General features: G+C 33.7%; 2 protein-coding genes across 2 annotated transcripts; one reads left to right on the forward strand and one right to left on the reverse strand.

Annotated features, from left to right (window-relative positions):
- Positions 1–2360: 2360 nt before the first annotated feature.
- On the reverse strand, positions 2361–7869 carry LOC133172108 (uncharacterized). The gene is made up of 4 exons (XM_061306921.1): positions 7780–7869; positions 4569–4719; positions 3503–3635; positions 2361–2795 (listed from the first exon to the last, which is right to left on the reverse strand). Exons 1-4 carry the CDS (start codon positions 7780–7782, stop codon positions 2630–2632), a joined length of 453 nt encoding a protein of 150 aa, XP_061162905.1. The 5' UTR covers positions 7783–7869; the 3' UTR covers positions 2361–2629.
- A 1893-nt stretch (positions 7870–9762) lies between these two features.
- Positions 9763–17237, forward strand: LOC133172078 (vacuolar protein sorting-associated protein 45-like). Its single transcript, XM_061306889.1, has 14 exons — positions 9763–9887; positions 10211–10406; positions 10524–10603; positions 10750–10818; positions 11103–11240; positions 11712–11822; positions 12323–12457; positions 13099–13209; positions 14096–14263; positions 14493–14651; positions 15009–15116; positions 15294–15415; positions 15955–16086; positions 16373–17237. Exons 1-14 carry the CDS (start codon positions 9795–9797, stop codon positions 16434–16436), a joined length of 1686 nt encoding a protein of 561 aa, XP_061162873.1. The 5' UTR covers positions 9763–9794; the 3' UTR covers positions 16437–17237.
- The last annotated feature ends 1100 nt before the right edge of the window (positions 17238–18337 follow it).

Consider the following 18337-nt stretch of genomic DNA (forward strand, 5'->3'; position numbering starts at 1 on the left):
ATGACTTATTACATGAAGTATGAACCAAATATCCCTCTATTGTAGCTCTATTGTAGCTTCATTCTTATCCCAGGGGTCATGATTTGAAATAAATTGAATCTATACAATATTAATATGCTTGCATATCGTTTGGATTAATTATGGCTTTGATGTATTGGAGTAAAAGACTTTTAGCGACTCTGCTTATACATTCTTATATAAAACTTTCACCACAAAGTCCAAAATTAAAAAAAAAGTAAACAAAAAAATTACCGAACTTTCAACTCATTTGAGCCAAGAAATAAAACAATTGGAGCATGTTAATATGGTTCCTTTTTATCGTCACCATGCACGTCTCAGCAAGCAATTTCAGTTTTTTTGGGGAGCAATTTCAGTTCTTTTTTATTGGGGGGGGGGGGGCAACCATGCAGTTTCATTTTGGGGGCACTATCAACTACCAAAAATTCATCAGACGTTATTATTGAGGGGGACGAGCATATAGTAGCTATGTTTTCTATAGTATTCTATATATCGGCAAAATTATTGGGGAGGACGCGCCCAACCAGCCACCGCCATCCCCCTTGCCCCCCCCCCTTTTCTTCGGCCATGCGTGTGGATATTGATAAAGCCAGATAAAATGCACCTTCGAGTGCATGTTTTGCAAACACACTGTCTTTCGCAGAAAAAAAGTTTCCAATCATATTTAGCATAACCTGCTATTATAAAACCCTTCAGAAAATTTTAACTATGACGACACAAAGAATTATAATTGCGTACTCTTTTCAGTGTTGTAATAACTCCCTTGAAACGGCGGAAAAACAACCCAGTTCTTAATTAAACTATTAAATTAATTAAATCATATTTTACTTGTTTTAGAGCATGCTATTAATAGTTGAAACAAGGTAATCAAAGACAATACAAACAATTAAATGATAGGCCAGTCTAATGTCTACAGAAGAACAAAGCGCAAAGAGCTTTGCACTTCTGTATAGATTTGTATTTTTACCAGATGATATAGTAAAAAAAACTGAAAAAGAAATCCAGCATTTTTCAAAATCTTTAGTTTCCATCCAATGAGAACCCAGCTTAAAGATTACTAGTAAAATAAAGGATGACCAAGAGGTAATCCTCTGTGTACAGAAATTCCTGAATACTGGCGGGGAATCACAGGTTTGTCGATTCGATGCCATTAGCCCAACTTCTTTTGTTCGCTCATATTGAAAACTCTTCATCATACATCAAACATTGTCATAGAAATTCCAGGGATTATTAACCTGTTTTTATTTCTTGACAACATTGGTTTGTCTATTGTTAAGTGGTGTTATTTGCGAGAACAATCGATAATTAAGACAACTTGCACTCCAGAGACCGAATCAAACTCCAACATGAAAATCCATTACGTTTAGTAACGCTGCAAAATGCCAGATATGGAATCACTTTCTCATTTTCTAAAACTGAACCAGATTGGGTCGTTCCAAGTTTTTTTCCTGTTAAGCATTCACCTATCATTGAAGCACCTAGCTACCTATTCAAGAAATTGGATTGATTGATTGATTGATTTTATTGTTTGACGCCGAGTCGGCAATTTTTTAGCCATATCTTGGCGATAACATTGTAGGTTCTTCGGCCGGTTTAAACACGAAATTGGAAATATTAAACAAACATTTTATAGTCATAAAACTTCATCCTTCAAGGAATTTGATCTCATTATTCTGTTTCTCGGATACAGTTGATATTCCTTCGCAAAAATTATGATAATAAATGCTACCTATATATGCCTAATTTGACAAATTCTCGACAAATATAGAAAGACATTGACACAATTCTCAAGTTTTCAACAAAAAAATTAATTTCTGGACCACTGATTTTCGGATCGTGATTGTCACAAACTAAGGTACAGACTAACTCTAAATAAATAAATAAATAAATAAATAAATAAATAAATAAATAAATAAATAAATAAATAAATAAATAAATAAATAATTGAATGGTCTGTTATATAGAACCAATTTTTTTTTTAGCAAACTTTAAAACCTTTATCTAAACAGATTTCTAAAAGCATGTTCTAACATGTAACAATTAATCCTCCATTACGATATTTGAGGAGCAATGGTCTGGAAAACGAGAAATCTAAGCAGCACGAAAAAAAAGGGAAATGACAGATTTATGAGTCTTATGAGCCTGAAAAGGGCAAACAATGTGAAGTGCCATCGATTGCTAGTAAATATATTTTTCAATTATACCAAACTCACTGAAGCAAAATAGGAACGAGATTTTACAAGTTCCGGTGTGATCTCAAAACCTCCTTTTGTCCTTGTTACATATAGCGGAATGTTCTCTTTTTTCTTTTATGAGACATGTATAGGCATGAAACGACACAGTTTCAAAAACAAGAATTTATTTTCAATGAAAAGTGTTTTGCTCCAACTTCGTTTTATTTCTAATTGTGAATACACCCATCTAGTACAAAAAAAATGGATTGAGACCGATAGGTGTTGTGAAAACGACCACGTTCTCAACTTTTTGTTGGTCACATTACCAAAGAAATGTGTATAATGCAATAAAATTCTATTACAGTAGCAAAGAATATTGTCAAAAATAAATTGTGTTTTAATTAATATAACAGAAAGTCACTACTGTTCTAAATTGATCATTCGTAACTCTTCTGGCGACACTTGGCGATGACGCTTTCTAATTTTAGGTCGGATGCGTCATTACATTGGATTTCGGTGTGGACTCCGGTCATCTTTCCTCTAAGTGCCTTGGCACTGCTGGCGTACAACATCTTCTGTTTAATGGGAAGAGTGTCGGCGACCCTTGAAAATTATTGGAAAATAAAATTAAATTCAAAATTGGAATTGAAAAAAGAAATCAGCATGCTTAGATCTACTCATGCGTGGAGCAAGTGAGAAAGGTGAAAGCCTCTATCTAGGTCGTGCATGCGAAACACCCTGAAAATAATCTTTGATTCCCGGAAAGTATCGGTGGGGGTGGGGGGGGGTGGCCTCCCCACTTTTTTTCAAACATAACTTTTTCTACTGAAAATGTTCATTGAAAGGCTGGTTCCCCCCTTTTTTTTGTTGTAGCATAGCTAAATCATGGAAAATTGATAAAATTGAAAATCGATTGCCCTCCAACCCACCCACTCCCTACCCAAGAAACAGGATTTTCGAGTATGGACAATTTTCCTTTTTCTTCTTGTCAATTTTTTTTCTGCCCCCCCCCCTTCAAAAACGATACTACGTGCCGTTGAATAAAGACAAGCTTTCATTTCATAATCCCCATATTCCTTTTTGCTATTTAGCTATTGAGTTGGACCCCATTTTATTTCACTGTGTTTGGACTATGTACCATCCCTTTGGGGGGAAAAATCCTGGATCCACCCCTTCCATTGGTATTTAACACAGACCCATAGTCCGTCTTTATCTAAAATAAGTTTGGTATTGGTACATGTTATTGTACATGTTAGTGCAAATCAAATAAATAATTAATAATTTGATGATGAAAAGGATATATCACTCACCACGTGAAGAAAACTACTTTGTCCAACTCGCGGGTGTCAACATTGTAATGGATATCGAACACACCATATCGACCTTGACGATTCTCGGCAGCTTCAAAGAGTTTGCTACAAAATTCTTCATAGGCTTCTGTCACTACAAAACAAATATGCATTTCAAAACATTTCTAGAAACTCTATGTTGCACAATTCTAACATTTTGCTACGACGCTCATATGAGTTTGTTTAACAGTGAGATGATCCAATAAATCTTAACCCCTCTAATCATACATGTATACTTCACACATGCAATTATACCTGAGAATCATGCTTAGGACAGATTTGGATATATTTATATAAAAATTCTTCTTTAATTTTTATGACAAATTTTAACAATATCGTTTAAAATGTGGGATTTTCATACATTTTTAGACCTCAATGATTTGAGCTCCATGTACAATGAGGGTAAAGGGTTAAACAATCACAAATGCAGAATACATCGGGTAAAATTACTTTTCAATTTGCAACTTTGCTGTTCTTATCCATTTGAAACTTGTAAGTTAGCAGTATTAACCTTGAAGGTAATAGTTAGTCTCCATTTGCCTGAAGTTGTTCAATGGACTTGGCTGTTAGTTTTGGAGAAGACTGGAAAGGTTGAGCATCGTACAGACAGACGGTTAGACGGTGCACAAATTCCAGAAAGTCACAACTTAAAGAATTGTATTTGCACTAGTATTACTAATTTTCAGACATTATCATTTCTCTTCTTGGAATTAAATGCAAAAATGGTGGTGCTAGTGGGAAGGGGGGGGGGGGGGGTAAGGGGAGGCTAAATCTGCGTGATACATTTGTTCGCAAGATTAGAAAACATAATCTTTTTTTTTTTCATTTCAAAAGTCTTCAGTGTATAATATTCATTAAATTTATTCTATTCTCATATGTTTTGGACATTGTAAAATGCCATAAGAATTAATGACAAATGAATGGAAAAGCTTCGAGGATGCGGAAAGGGTATAATGGGGGAGGGTTCTCTCCAGTCTCCACACGAAAGCCCCATTGTAAAACAAGTAAAACTGTCATTAAATCTCACCGCCTCCTTCTTCTCTTGGTTTTGTGGTGTCCACCACTATTTCACTGAAATCGTCGTTCAGTTTATAGATGATGTAACGGTACTTCTTTTTCGACCCCTGCAGATCTTGGTAAACGTCAAGGCATTCGTCTGAAAGTGCCACACCTGAAGCCTGGAAAGTAAATTGTTATCATCAGTGACGTTTGGTATAACCAATTCCTGTGTACCGGCAGCTGTGTTATAGATACGTCTTATTACTGCGAACAAGCATTAGACCAGGCTTTAGGGGAGAACTGATCATTGTTTGGCATTTTATTTTAACACATCATTTTCATTTAACTAAAATATTTTAACATCTGTACATTTTCTACCCGAAATTCAGACAAGGATACACATGCATGCATTTACATAATCTCAGCGAGATAATAGTCTCGTAATAGACGTCTGTCCAATATTTTTAGTCTCAACGAATCTCGCTGAGATTAACTTATCTGTTGCACTGAAAACACAAACATTCTTAACTTTTTTCAGAAGTATTATTCGAATTCCTAAAAGTGTAGCAATTTTAGGATTTTACAAAAAAAAGTCCAGAGGAATAGTAAAACATTGCACATCCTCAAAGAGGAATAACTGTAAAATACATGCAAAATGCGTATCATAAAAGTCTATAAAATGTTTTATTTCCCGATGCTTTTACATCTAAGGAATTTATTTCTTATTTATTGATATTCTTCAAAATACCAGCAGATAGAATTGCTGAATGATAATTCGCAAGTTTGTGACCCATTTCTAAGAACTTTATTTATTTTGCATAATCGGTCTCAAAAGTACACTTATAATATGGCTTGAGTCCTTCAGAAGATTAAAGTCATATTAAATTCTATGGCAATAAAAGGAATCACCGTAAAATATATGTGTTTCATAAAATATCATTTTCGTTTCCAATTCTTTATAAAATGTCTAAAACATCTTGGGATTTTTTTTAAATATGTAACATTAGATTTCTAAATACCAACGGTTAGAATAGCTGAATAACAAATCGCAAGTGTGTGACCCATTTGAAAGAATTTCTTAGAAATGGCATTACTATGAACTCAATTATCATAATCTCTCTCTTTCTCTCTCTCTTCTATAATCTGAAACCTAAAGAATTTTTTTCTACTATGTTATATAAGATGTCTTAATACTAGCAGCATAACAAATCAGAAGATTGTGACCCATTTGAATGGACTCGTTAGAAATGGTATTTATAAGAACTTCCTTTTGCATAACTGCTTTAAATATCCCTTTTATGATTTTTTTTTTCGCAAAGTAGTATATGATATTCGTCCCCCCCCCCCCTTTCATTCGACCGTAACTGCAGCTGCACTCTTGAATAAAATAGATTATCGTGATATGTAACAGCTACTTAAATTATTTCGGTTTATTAAATGCGTTTGTATATAGACAGATACAGCGGTATATCATGTATATAGACAAATACAGCGTGTTCTTCCTCTATATGTGTAAATCGGCTCGTTTGTCCTTTTACAAACTTCCCTAGTGTCAAAATTTGAAATTTTTGTACGACAGATTTTTCTAAACCCTAGATTTGAAAACACATATACATGTATTTGAAAAGCACTACCCCTTAATTGGATTAGTCCTCTTTTTAGAGGTTGGCATCTTTTTAAACATTGGTAGAAAGACTAAATACTAGTACACTTACTCTAAAATTCTAATAAAATTGTAACAAGGATTTGTGATACAAATCATTGAATTCCGGTAAATTTTGGAATAACTAAGAACATTAGCTATAGTTATAAAACATTGCACGTCTTGATTTTTATTTTTGTGAGTGTGTGTGTGTGTGTATATTGAGCTTTACTCTAAACAAACAACAACAACAAAAGAAACAAACAAACAAAAAACAAGGAATGAGGGATAACTGTAAACTGATTTGTGTTATCTTTTCTTATAACTTCTAGAAAATCGTTTAAATTCATATCTTTACAAATACATCTAAGGAATCACTTTAATATGTTTCCGTTTTGCACACGTTTGATAATTAGGTGTAAAATAATAGGTCCGATAACATAGAACCGTTTTTGAAAGGGGGAGCCAGAAATTACGTGAAAAATCTTTGACAAGGGACAACAATTAAATGAATATTGCCCAAACTCGAAAATCCTCTTTCGTCGGTGTTGGGGGGGGGGGGGGAGGGGTTTCCAACTTTTTCGAAAAATAGCAACCAGAATTTCAATGAACATTTTCATACTCAGTAATTAACAATAAAAGATTGTGTTCGAAAAAAAAGGGGGGCTCCCCACCCTCCCTGATACTACATGCCTGAGGTGTGTATATATTGTGTTTTCATAACACTTAAAATACTGTCTGGGATATACATATACCTGGACCTGCATTGCACCAGTGTAATTGTAAGAAAGTATTTAATGATTGCTTATGTCCCAACAAAGCCTGTTTTCATTAAATAGATAAATTAAAGACAAAAAATATATATTTTAAATAATTTTATATTATTCGAGTTTCAGTTAAGTAATTATCCTTTCTTGACAAATTCTTGTTGCCAAAACATGTTGTCTACTTCAGATTTTCAAATGTATGCAAAATGGGGACAAACCCTAGCATGTAATATTTGACATATTCAAATTAATACCAGTGGTTCAAATTACTTTTTAAAAATCCGTTCCAAGTTTGTGACCCACTTCAACGAACTTCATTGATTCTGCACAAGCGCTTTATAACAAATGCCCATATATGTCGTGATTTTTTTTTTCAGAGAAGTATGGAGTTTCATATTCTTCCCCTTTCATTTAACTATAACTGCCGCCTTTTTACGCTATGTAAAACTCATACTTAGGTGACGATGCAGGAAGTTAAATCACATAATTCTGCTCTCTTCTTAACCCTTTTTCTAACCTTTTTGTCAGCAAAAAAAAATTTAACCAAGATATATTTAATCACAGAAATCCTTTAGATATCATCGTCTTCTTTTTCTTGTATTCAACATTTCGGTACAACTTCCGTATGAAGGTCTAAAACGCTTCGCGGGCGTTTCCCCGATTTATTTTTCAGTTTTTAAGATCAGAACAAATTTACAAATGTTTAAAAATGGAGTTTAAACATTATACAAGAAAAATATCACATACTAAATTAAAAATTAACTGTATCAACACGCTATGTACAGATAAAATGAAGTAGAAACCTAACATAATGTGAAGAAGCTGCCTACCATCGTAAACACAGATAAGTCCAAGTAACGCAGTGACTACAAACAACAAGTGCTAAAGTTTCCTGTCAGCTCAGCACTTATATCCGGGTATGGATAATACCTAATTTAGAAGTCGCTCTTTCGTCACAAATGAGGAAATACAGAATGAGACACAGACGTCCAGCTGTTTTATAGACTATGGCTCAGGATGAGGGGGAAATGGGGAACGTCATTTAAATTACTTCCGCTGCGATAGAAAGAGCATAGAGCAGTATATGTTATATATGTACATTAACCTATTTGGTTTTAAACAGGACAGATCTCCATATATGCATGCATGCACTCACACACAGAGAGAGAGAGAGAGGGAGAGAGAGAGAGAGAGAGCTCGAGGAGAGAGAGAATAACTGAACTATTCATATACATGTATATTTATAATTATGTATACAGGTTGTTTTACATTTGTATATGAACGGGTCTGTATGACATAGAAGAATTTATCTTAAAAAACTAAACAGCCCTTTCTTTGAAAGGTGGAAGTGCATTGGTATCTTTATAGGATAACTGCACCAAAAAGAAGTACACCCTCTCAAAACTAGATTTCTTTCCAAGTTTGTGTGGAGGTCCGAAATCACAAAACCTTGACATTGTGAGGATGAGTTCCTCCATGTTGAATTTAATACACTGTTAACAAATCTATAAATAGCAATAATTGTCCTTGATCTTTTAACCGTTGGCCCTAAAATAATAATCAGTAGCGCCCCATCCACCCACCCACCCCACCCCGCCCCCACTTGCTTTAGCAAGTATCCCATGCAGGACTTAAAAATCGATTGAACTCTTCAAATTGTGTCCATCTGACAGTTACTTTTAAAACAGTTATCAAATCAACGTTGTATTGGACTTTTGTCCTTTTGATCGTTAGACCTAGATTATATATATAGGCTTCCCTCTTACCACAAAGTATATAGTATATCATTCAAAATCACGAGACTTTTTAAATTGTGCTCTCAGCTTACTTTACAACCATCGCATTCTTTGACCTTTCAATCATAAATTACAATGGCCTGATTTGGCGGTTTTCTATTACCTTTGTACAAGCGCGGATCCAGGATTTTTTTCCGGGGGGGGGGGGGGGGGGGGGTCCACCCCAATCCAAAAAAAATTCAACTCAAAAATTTCTTGACCAAAAAAAAAAAAAAAACAAAAAAAAAACTAAATTTCCTTCCCAAACGTATTAAACCCTGAATATTTCTTGACAAGCAAAAAAAAAACAAAAAAAAACAAAAAACAAACAAACAAACAAACAAACAAAAAGTGCATTTCCCAAACGTTAAAAACACCCATTTCGTGGTGGTGGTGGGGTGGGATCCACGTTTTCTTTTTTTTTTTTGGGGGGGGGGGTTGTCCAAAGTCCTTTTTATTTGCTTTAGTGTATACATCTACTTTTTATAACTCTGCAAAAAAAAAAAAAAAAAAAAAAAAAAAAAAAAAAAAAAAAAAAAAAAAAAATCATACTCTCTAATACTAAAAGAGAACTTTCAGTATCAGTAAGTGTGATTTTTTTAAATAAAAGGCTAGTTTTAGGGTATATTTTGGATTTTTCAGTTGTAATACTTTGTGAATGTGTCATAAAAATATTTTATTTTAAAAAAATCACAGAATCCTTGGGTACGGAACACGGGAGGGGGGTTCCGTCCCCAAGCACCTGTGTTTTATTTGTAGAAATTAAAAATACAACCAGGGACCTATATACTTAGTACATAGGTCCCTGATACAACCCAGTTATCATGCTCACTTTTAAAAACATACATGCAAGTGAACTTATTTTCACATTTTCCGCTAGATAAGCTGTGTAAAACCAAATCAAACACTTCTTGGAATATATATGACATCCAACCATATCTCCAAAACAACTGATGCCAGAAACTACTTACATTTCGGAACAGCATCGTCGAGATGGGTTTCTCACATTAGTTTATCTGTATCATTTCCTGTTAAGAAAATTCGGTCGATTTTCCGTATTGCTGTCAAAAATGAATGTTATTTTGGCAATAAAACAGTATATTAGTAAAATGATTGAAGAAAGTGGACCTGGTATGAAGGTTCTGCTGATGGACAAAGAAACGGTAAAACGGTGTTTCGTTTACATTGTTACACTATCAATATAAACAGTCAAATTTTGGGTGTAAAGCATTAAACACCAATATTTGTATCAGTTATAATGTGTTAGATGAGGTTAACGTAAATAAGGAGGTTTCTAGTAAAAATAAAATCAACAGGTATACTTTTATTTAATACTTATAATTAAATATAATATGTTTTATGGTTTACTGACTTTGTACATATTGTAGGCTGGGTATAAATATTTATGAGACATCTGTGCAATAGTTCCTACATGTAGTAATATATTTCCTACATGTGTAATATATTTCTTATTTTATTTTTGCAGACAAGTATTGTGAGCATGGTGTATGCACAGTCAGAAATTTTGCAAAAAGAAGTTTATTTGTTTGAGAGGATAGACTCAACAGGTCGGGAGACGATGAAACATTTAAAGTGCATAACGTTTCTCCGACCCACAAAAGAAAATGTAGAACTTCTGGCGCAAGAGCTTCGAATGCCAAAATATGGATTGTACTACATCTGTAAGTGTAATATAATATGTAAAGATATTATGTTGCCATAAATTAAATAACTCAAGTTTTTAAGTGTAGAAATTGCTGCTAACTGTTGAAGGTTATTGTTTTCTTGTTATATTTAAGATTTTAGCAATGTGATCAGCAAACAAGATGTCAAAGTCTTAGCAGAAGCAGATGACCAAGAAGTAGTAAGGGAAGTTCAGGTAAAATGTATTCTCAAAAATCTTTAAAATGGAAATTTAATATTTTCTCATAAGCATTTATAGGTACATGTAATCTTTGCTACTGTGGACTAGTTGGATAAGGAAATGCTTCTTGGTACATGAATTATGCTTTCATATTATTTCAGGAATTCTTTGGTGACTACATAGCAGTGAATCCCCATTTATTTACATTAAACATCCCAGGATGTTGTCAAGTAAGATTCAGTTCATCTATGGTGTATTTAAAGTTTCAAATAGTTTGATTTTTGATACAATAATACTAACATTATACGGCAAGTTTAAAAATATGTTGCTAGAACAGAATATTTGCACATATACGTCATTTTTGAAATGATAACAATTTTAATATATGTACTTAAGTGTTGAATATTTATTTTAATCATTACATGTATATTGGAATGAGAAGAATCAATCAGCCTTTCCCTCAAGAAGTATGCCATCATTATTTTAAATTGAAATTTTATTTCTCCATTTACAGGCTTTGAACTGGTCTCCAGGATCCTTAACAAGGACTGTTGAGGGGCTAACATCAGTATTACTGTCACTCAAAAAATGTCCGATGATTCGCTATCAAAACTCTTCAGAAATGGCGAGGAGACTTGCAGAAAATGTCAGGGTAAGGCAGAAACTCGGTACCAATTGTACAGAACAGAGGGCAAATTAAGATAAAATTTAGTAGCTGTGGAGGCAAACTTATTTCTTATATATTGAATATAATTTTTTTTGAGGTGACAAAAGTGAGCCTTGTATGGTAGTGTCCAGCCAAAAATGGTGCCCCTTCAAATCACTATTATTTCCAATTTCTTTGTTATCAGCTTCGCTAATTTGGAACCTACAATGCTACTGCTACAGCTGAATAGCTGACAAATGAAGATTGAGAACTAAGTAATTAGTTAAACTTGGGTATCTCAAACACGGATATCTAGAATACGATGGATAAGACAAAGTGATTTTAAAGTCCCAATCCTGGATATCTCGAATCCTCGGATATCTCGAAGTTTTTTCTCAGTCCATTGAGTTTGAAATGACAAGGTTTGACTGTATATGAGTTGATGAAAATTTCATTATCATAAAATTACACTTTTAGAATACTATAAACAGAGAGGCAGCACTCTTTGAGTTCCGTAAAACAGATGTAGCGCCGGTACTGGTGATTTTAGACAGAAGAGATGATGCTGTCACACCACTTCTAAATCAGGTCTGTATTTTATCAGTTTATAGAATATAATAGGTAATACTGATAGATGATATAGAAAAAATTATTTATAATGGAATGCTTTCTTAACTAAACCCCTTTTGTAATAACAGTTCTATTAAGTAAGATTTAAATCAGATTTATTTGGTCTCTATGTAAAGCGGTGATAGCTTTCCAGATTGGACACCATTTTGTTTCTGTGCCCCATATGACTGACCATGAGGGATTTTCTGTTTAGACATACAAGTTTTCCTTTAGCTACACCAGCTCCTTCTCTCAGTGATGAGCTCTTTACACTTAATCCCTTTTAAATGTGTTAAAATGTAAAATTCATCAAGTGTAACTTAACAATGTTAGATTAAAATCCTTCATTAAATGAAGTGAACTTATCTCTTAATTTTCATAATGGTAAATTTGATGGCAGGATGTCGTTATTATTAATTTTTGTGTTTTTCACTGTTATTTTTTCAGTGAAACATTGAATTGAATATAATATTTTGCAGTGGACTTACCAGGCCATGGTTCATGAATTATTAGGAATAAACAATAACCGCATTAACCTATCAGATGTGCCGGGAATCTCCAAAGATCTGAAGGAGGTGGTGCTGTCAGCGGAACATGATGAATTTTATGCCAATGTAAGTACATGTACATATAACACATTTTCAGAATTTTAGAGGACTAAGATGACTGGTATAAGTTTATATATTAACTTACTGTCTACTTGTTATGATACCAATACCCGGTAAATCAATTTCCCTTCCAGAGTTGTCGATAGTTGCTCTCTTAGACACCACTGCAATGGGCTCACATGTCAAGATTTTTTATACAAAGTAAAAAAATATGATGTTCCAAGGATTATTTCCAATTAAAATAGTAGTTTTAGATATCTTTAATAAATATCTACCATAAAGGACAAACATAAGTGCAGGCATTTAATTATAATGAATTAGAACGAATGCACAATTTGTTTTGCTTATCACTGTGATATAAGTGAGCCAACAAGAGAGGTGAATTATGAGCTGATGGTAGAGGGTGCCTATAAATAAATAAGTATAACTCTTTTTTCAGCTTAATAATAATAATGTTCTTTTTTTAACTATTGAATCTCTGAAATAAATAGCTGATACAAAAAAAAAATCATCTTTTCAATCTTATCATCAGTTTGATGGGTAATGATTAATTGTTAGTATTGAACTGTCAAAAATAAATTTTATTCTTTGACCTAATATGTAGAGAGACAGAAGTGTACATAATAGATTTTATGCTTACTTTACAGAATATGTACAATAACTTTGGAGAGATAGGAACAAACATTAAAGATCTAATGGAGGAATTTCAGAAAAAATCACAGAGTACAGCAAAAGTGGAATCCATTGCTGACATGAAAGTATGTCATTTTATGAAAGGTTTTCTGGCCTGAATTAAATTTATATTTGTTCCTCCTTTGCAGTTGACTTAGGTGGGAGGGGGGCCATTGTCGCAAACCACTGCCAAAATGTACGATCCTCTCCCATTCTGGCCGTGGTTGAATGAGAAGAGAATATATCGCAGCTCATTAAAATATAGACCAATGCGAGTAAAGCATATTCGAAAAATGAACTTTGATGCGACCTTTCAATACCCAGTTGCAGTATACGAAACATTTCTTGTATACTGTTGATGTCAGTTGTTGATTTCAATTGTGATGGAAACAAATATTGTCATTGGCTGAACATGACGTCACAACATAGAGGCATAAATATTCAATATAACGACACTTCTTGTGATCAAGCAGCCACGGGTAGGAGAGAGCTATATGCGGACCCCGGACTGTGGCTTGAGACGATGGAGGGGGGCATGCTTTTGATAATTTTTATGGTTGTTTCTACGGGTGCAAAACTCCCTTTTGATCAGCTATTATACAAAGGGTGATGTTGAAAAATGACACAATCTTAATTGTCATCATCTTAGTAGAATTGTTGAAGTAATATAATGAAGAAAACTCTTTTAGCATTTATGTTTGATGAAATATTTATTCATTAGTTTACAATATTAACAAAATTTTAGTAATGGTGTTGACTACATAGGTAAATTCTATATTTTAACTCTATAAAGTATATACATGTATATGAAACCTATTAAAAGGCATTCTCCCTTCATCGTTAATGATTTTATTAGTAAGAATAGCTTTAATATGACTTGTTTGAGTGCATGAGTAATCAAATTTAAAATGGTTATCCATAAAGCAGAATTAATCAAAAATTAGAACTGTCCTGTGATATTTTCTATTGTAGGCTTTCATAGAGAATTACCCCCAGTTTAAGAAGATGTCAGGCACTGTTGCAAAGCATGTCGCCGTAGTCGGGGAATTATCTCGGCTAGTCACTAAACACCATTTAATGGAGGCCTCAGAACTAGAGCAGGAATTGGCTTGTCAAGGGGACCATTCAGCATGTTTGCAGGTAAATTTATATATGTTTCTCCTACGGAAATGCACATATTTTCTGTCAAGGAAACATGCCACAATTGCAGGTAAATATTTTGTCCAAGGAATACCCTATATGTTCACAATAAAATCATCTGTCAAAGAGACAACAAGTTACATGTATGTTCACCATCAGTCCATCATTTGCTTAGTTACCACTTTCAGTCTATGGATAGGTAAATGAATTTTTTTTCTTTTGGTATCAGAGGATAAAATCTCTGTTGTCTAGTGACAAGCTACAACCATTAGATATGCTGCGTCTGGTGATGTTGTATGCCCTACGTTATGAAAGTCACAGTAATAACGACATATCAGGACTGTTGGATGTTCTACGCAAAAAAGGAGTCAGCGACAAACTCAGAAATGTACGTATTAAGACAGAACTGTCAATATATGTGAAATGTATCAGTAGTAAGCTTTTACTGGTATAGACATGTACATGTAGAGTTGTTTCTGTTTTCTTTTCCTTTTTTTTTTAAGATTACCCGGTATTGCTGTTACCAGGGTTGTCTCTAAGACCCGGGGGCCAGGGAAATTCCCCGCCTTTAATGACGTAATCCCCTGGTTATTCTGATATTCCCCCTCAACTCCCTGTTAGGGAAGGAACCCCAAACCCCCTTCTACCTTTTTAATGTTCCCTGCTATTTCAATTCTTAGGGACAACCCTGTGTTACACATACATGTAGTATGTATATTACATTATATGTGTTTGATCTTTGCAGTTAGTCCCTGCCGTTTTAGAGTATGGAGGTCGTAAAGCCAGGGGGAGTGACTTGTTTGGTAATCAAGATGCAGTAGCTATGACAAAGAGATTTTTCAAGGGGTTGAAGGTAAGAAAACTCCATTTCTCTTTCACTTTCTGCATTTGTACAACAGCTGCAAGTTTTATGGATCTTACTAACACTCATATTTGCAGTTAATGCAATGGTATGTTTGCTTCGTGAATGAATTTACTACTGAACTTTTGCATTCAATGCAATAGGAAGTTTCTATAAAATTCATTTCAGGGAGTTGAAAATATATACACCCAACATAAACCATTTATGTATAATGTGTTGGATCAGCTGATCAAAGGAAAGTTGAAGGAAGGAAGTTTTCCATACCTGGGCACAAGTGTTCTCAAAGAAAGGTAAGCTGAATTTTAGCATGCTTTTATGTATGGAATATAATCTTTTGTTATATTGGTTTGTTGAAATGGATTTTTAAACTTCAATAGAATGCACTCACAGGTTGGCTTTGAATAAAGTACATTTAAGACAAATCAAGTTTATCAGTATGTCTTTTATATAAATTGACTATTGTCAAGTAAGACATGCAAATCCCCCCCCCCCCCCCCCCTCCAAAAAAAAAATTGGGACTTGACCTTGTTTGGACTTCTCAGAACTCTGAAAACAATAAGATTCACTAAGTTTAAGTAAAGATAAGGTTTCCACAGTAAAAATAATCCTATAATTTTAAGGCTGATTAAAATAAAGTTGAACTTCAGTATCTCATACACTGATATCTCGAATCCCATGGATATGTCGAAGTGATTTTGAAGTCCCAAGCACTTATTTCTTAAGTATTTTACCCTGGATATCTTGAATCCTTGGATATCTCCTATTTTCTCTGTTCCATCAAGTTCGAGATAACAAGGTTTGACTGTGCTTCATCATAAATCTGCTTCAGACCTCAGGATATTATTGTGTTCATGATTGGAGGAGCCACTTATGAGGAAGCTATGGCTGTTCACACTCTTAATAGATCCACCCCTGGTGTGAGAGTAGTGCTAGGATCCACCTCAATTCTTAATTTTAAAAGGTGAGATTTTTTATAAAGATTTTTTTTCCCATTTTTCAGATTCATTTTAATTGATGTATATTCATATAGTTGAACTTCAGTATCTTGAACATCAGTACCTCAAATACCGGTACACATATCCAAGGGAGTTGGAAATCCTATCATCTTTTTCTTCATGTATTGTAACCTCAGTATCTCAAATCCTCTATATCTTAAAGTTTTATCTCATTCACATCGAGTTTGAGATAACAGTTTGACTGCATTTACATGTATTTTTTTTTTTTAATTAATATTTATTCTTTTACAGTTTTTTGGATGAAGTCATGCAGGCTGTAAGAGGCCAGCCTTCCAATCGTTTAGGAACGAGATGATGGAATCAAAACCAAGTTTAATCTGTCTGTGATTTAACATATGTGCTTAATTTTGTCACAAACCATTACAGAAACCAAGAATGTACATGGTAATTGTTACTTTTCTCTTATTCAAGGAATCTATTGGATAGTCTTGAAGAAATAAAAACAAATACTGTGTGATTGAAAAAGAGGCATTCCAATATTTACTATGTTGAAAAACATTGTTCATGTAATTCTATCAAGTTGTTTAATTAAAAATAGCTTTAAAAGATGTGCACTTAGTGATAAGAGTCTACTGACTGAACTTGACTGTTTTACACTGATCAAATTGTATGGATTCTTTTTTAAACATTTAACTACATGCCAAAGTATTTTTAGTCATCGAAAGGTCACAGTCATACTGTAGAATTTATGAATGCTAGGAACTAATAGACTAACTGTTCAACATTTGACAGAAATCAGATTAATTTGCACTAAACATGTTGATGATCAACAATTGTCAATCTTTTTGAAATTGGGACAACATATTTTTTTTTCTATAACTAAGTGTTTAAAAATATGAAGATAAGTTCTTGTGAATTTAGGTTTAAAAACACTGAACTATAAATTGTAAGTGCAATATTTGTGCACAAATATTTACAAAACCTATTTTTTAAAAATAGGCACCAGTACACTGTATTTGAAAATAATTTTGATACCATCAATGAACATATATTGACTTTGACCCTTTAGGGCTTGTGCAATATGTAAATTAGGATTAGAATGTACATTTCATATCTTGTTCAACTTTTTTAATTGAATAAATTATATGGAAATTGACATACTAATTTGTTGGATTGTATAAACCTCTTACTTTAACAATGTATTGGAGTACTAGTAAGTTTTTTTTTATTCTATAAGCTGGTTAATATTTTTTTTTACCTTTGCCATCCTATTTAGACGAATTCATGTTATTATCAGTGTTTGAAATTTCAATAATGACTTATTATTATGTTTCCATGTATTACGCCTTTTCAAAATGCATAAAGACATTTCACATTGTGTTTCACCTTTTGAAAGGCATCATAATGCATTTTTTTGCATTATTACACCATTTTACTTTGAATTTTATGCCTTTTGAAATTTTCCGCCATTAGTTTGATCCAGTAAGCTTTCGCAGAAAAGAACATTAGTATGAGAAAACAAATCATTTTCTCCATTGTACGACTCACATTTTTGTTGGAACTAGGACTTACATTGAAGATGTGCACATATTTTTACAATTTCAAATGGGAATACAATTTTGTTTATTAACAGATGGCAGATGCATGCAGTTTTGAAATTTTGATAAATGACCAATTATCTTTATATACACCTGTACAGTAAAACTTCGATGTCTTGAACTACTATACTGGGCCAGAAAAGATGATACTTGTGTGGAAACTTTCTTAAGAAGTATAGATTCTAAATTGTTCAGGTCATGGCCGTCGGGGTAGAGTGGGGTCACATTGGGGTATGAAAGTTTTACATTGAAATATACAGGAAGAATCTTTAAAAATCTTTTTCTCAAGAGCACTGGACCAGAAAAGCTGAAAATTAGATAAAAGCTTTCTGAGGTGGTGTAGATTGTAAATTGTTCACATCATGGGCCCCCGGGATTAGGTGGGGCCACATTGGGGATTATATAGGGAACAAACTTTAAAACTCCTCTTGGCAAGAGCAGCAAAGCCATGATGAATCATAGTTAGTGGAAGCATCCTCTGGTAGTGTAGATTTATTTTTGTTCAAATTAAGGCCCCTGTATAAAGGCTGGGGCTACAAAGATCAATCAAAATTTTACAGAGGAATACATTTTTATTGGGAACAGAGCAGGGCGAAAGTGACTCGGGTGAGCGTTGTGGCCCATGGGCCTCTTGTTTAAAAAATGGTCTGTATTTTCC

The sequence above is a fragment of the Saccostrea echinata genome, unplaced genomic scaffold, assembly GCF_033153115.1.
Source record: "Saccostrea echinata isolate AGI-Se365-2 ecotype Australia unplaced genomic scaffold, CSIRO_AGI_Sech_v1 ptg000002l, whole genome shotgun sequence".
Classification (NCBI taxonomy): domain Eukaryota; kingdom Metazoa; phylum Mollusca; class Bivalvia; order Ostreida; family Ostreidae; genus Saccostrea; species Saccostrea echinata.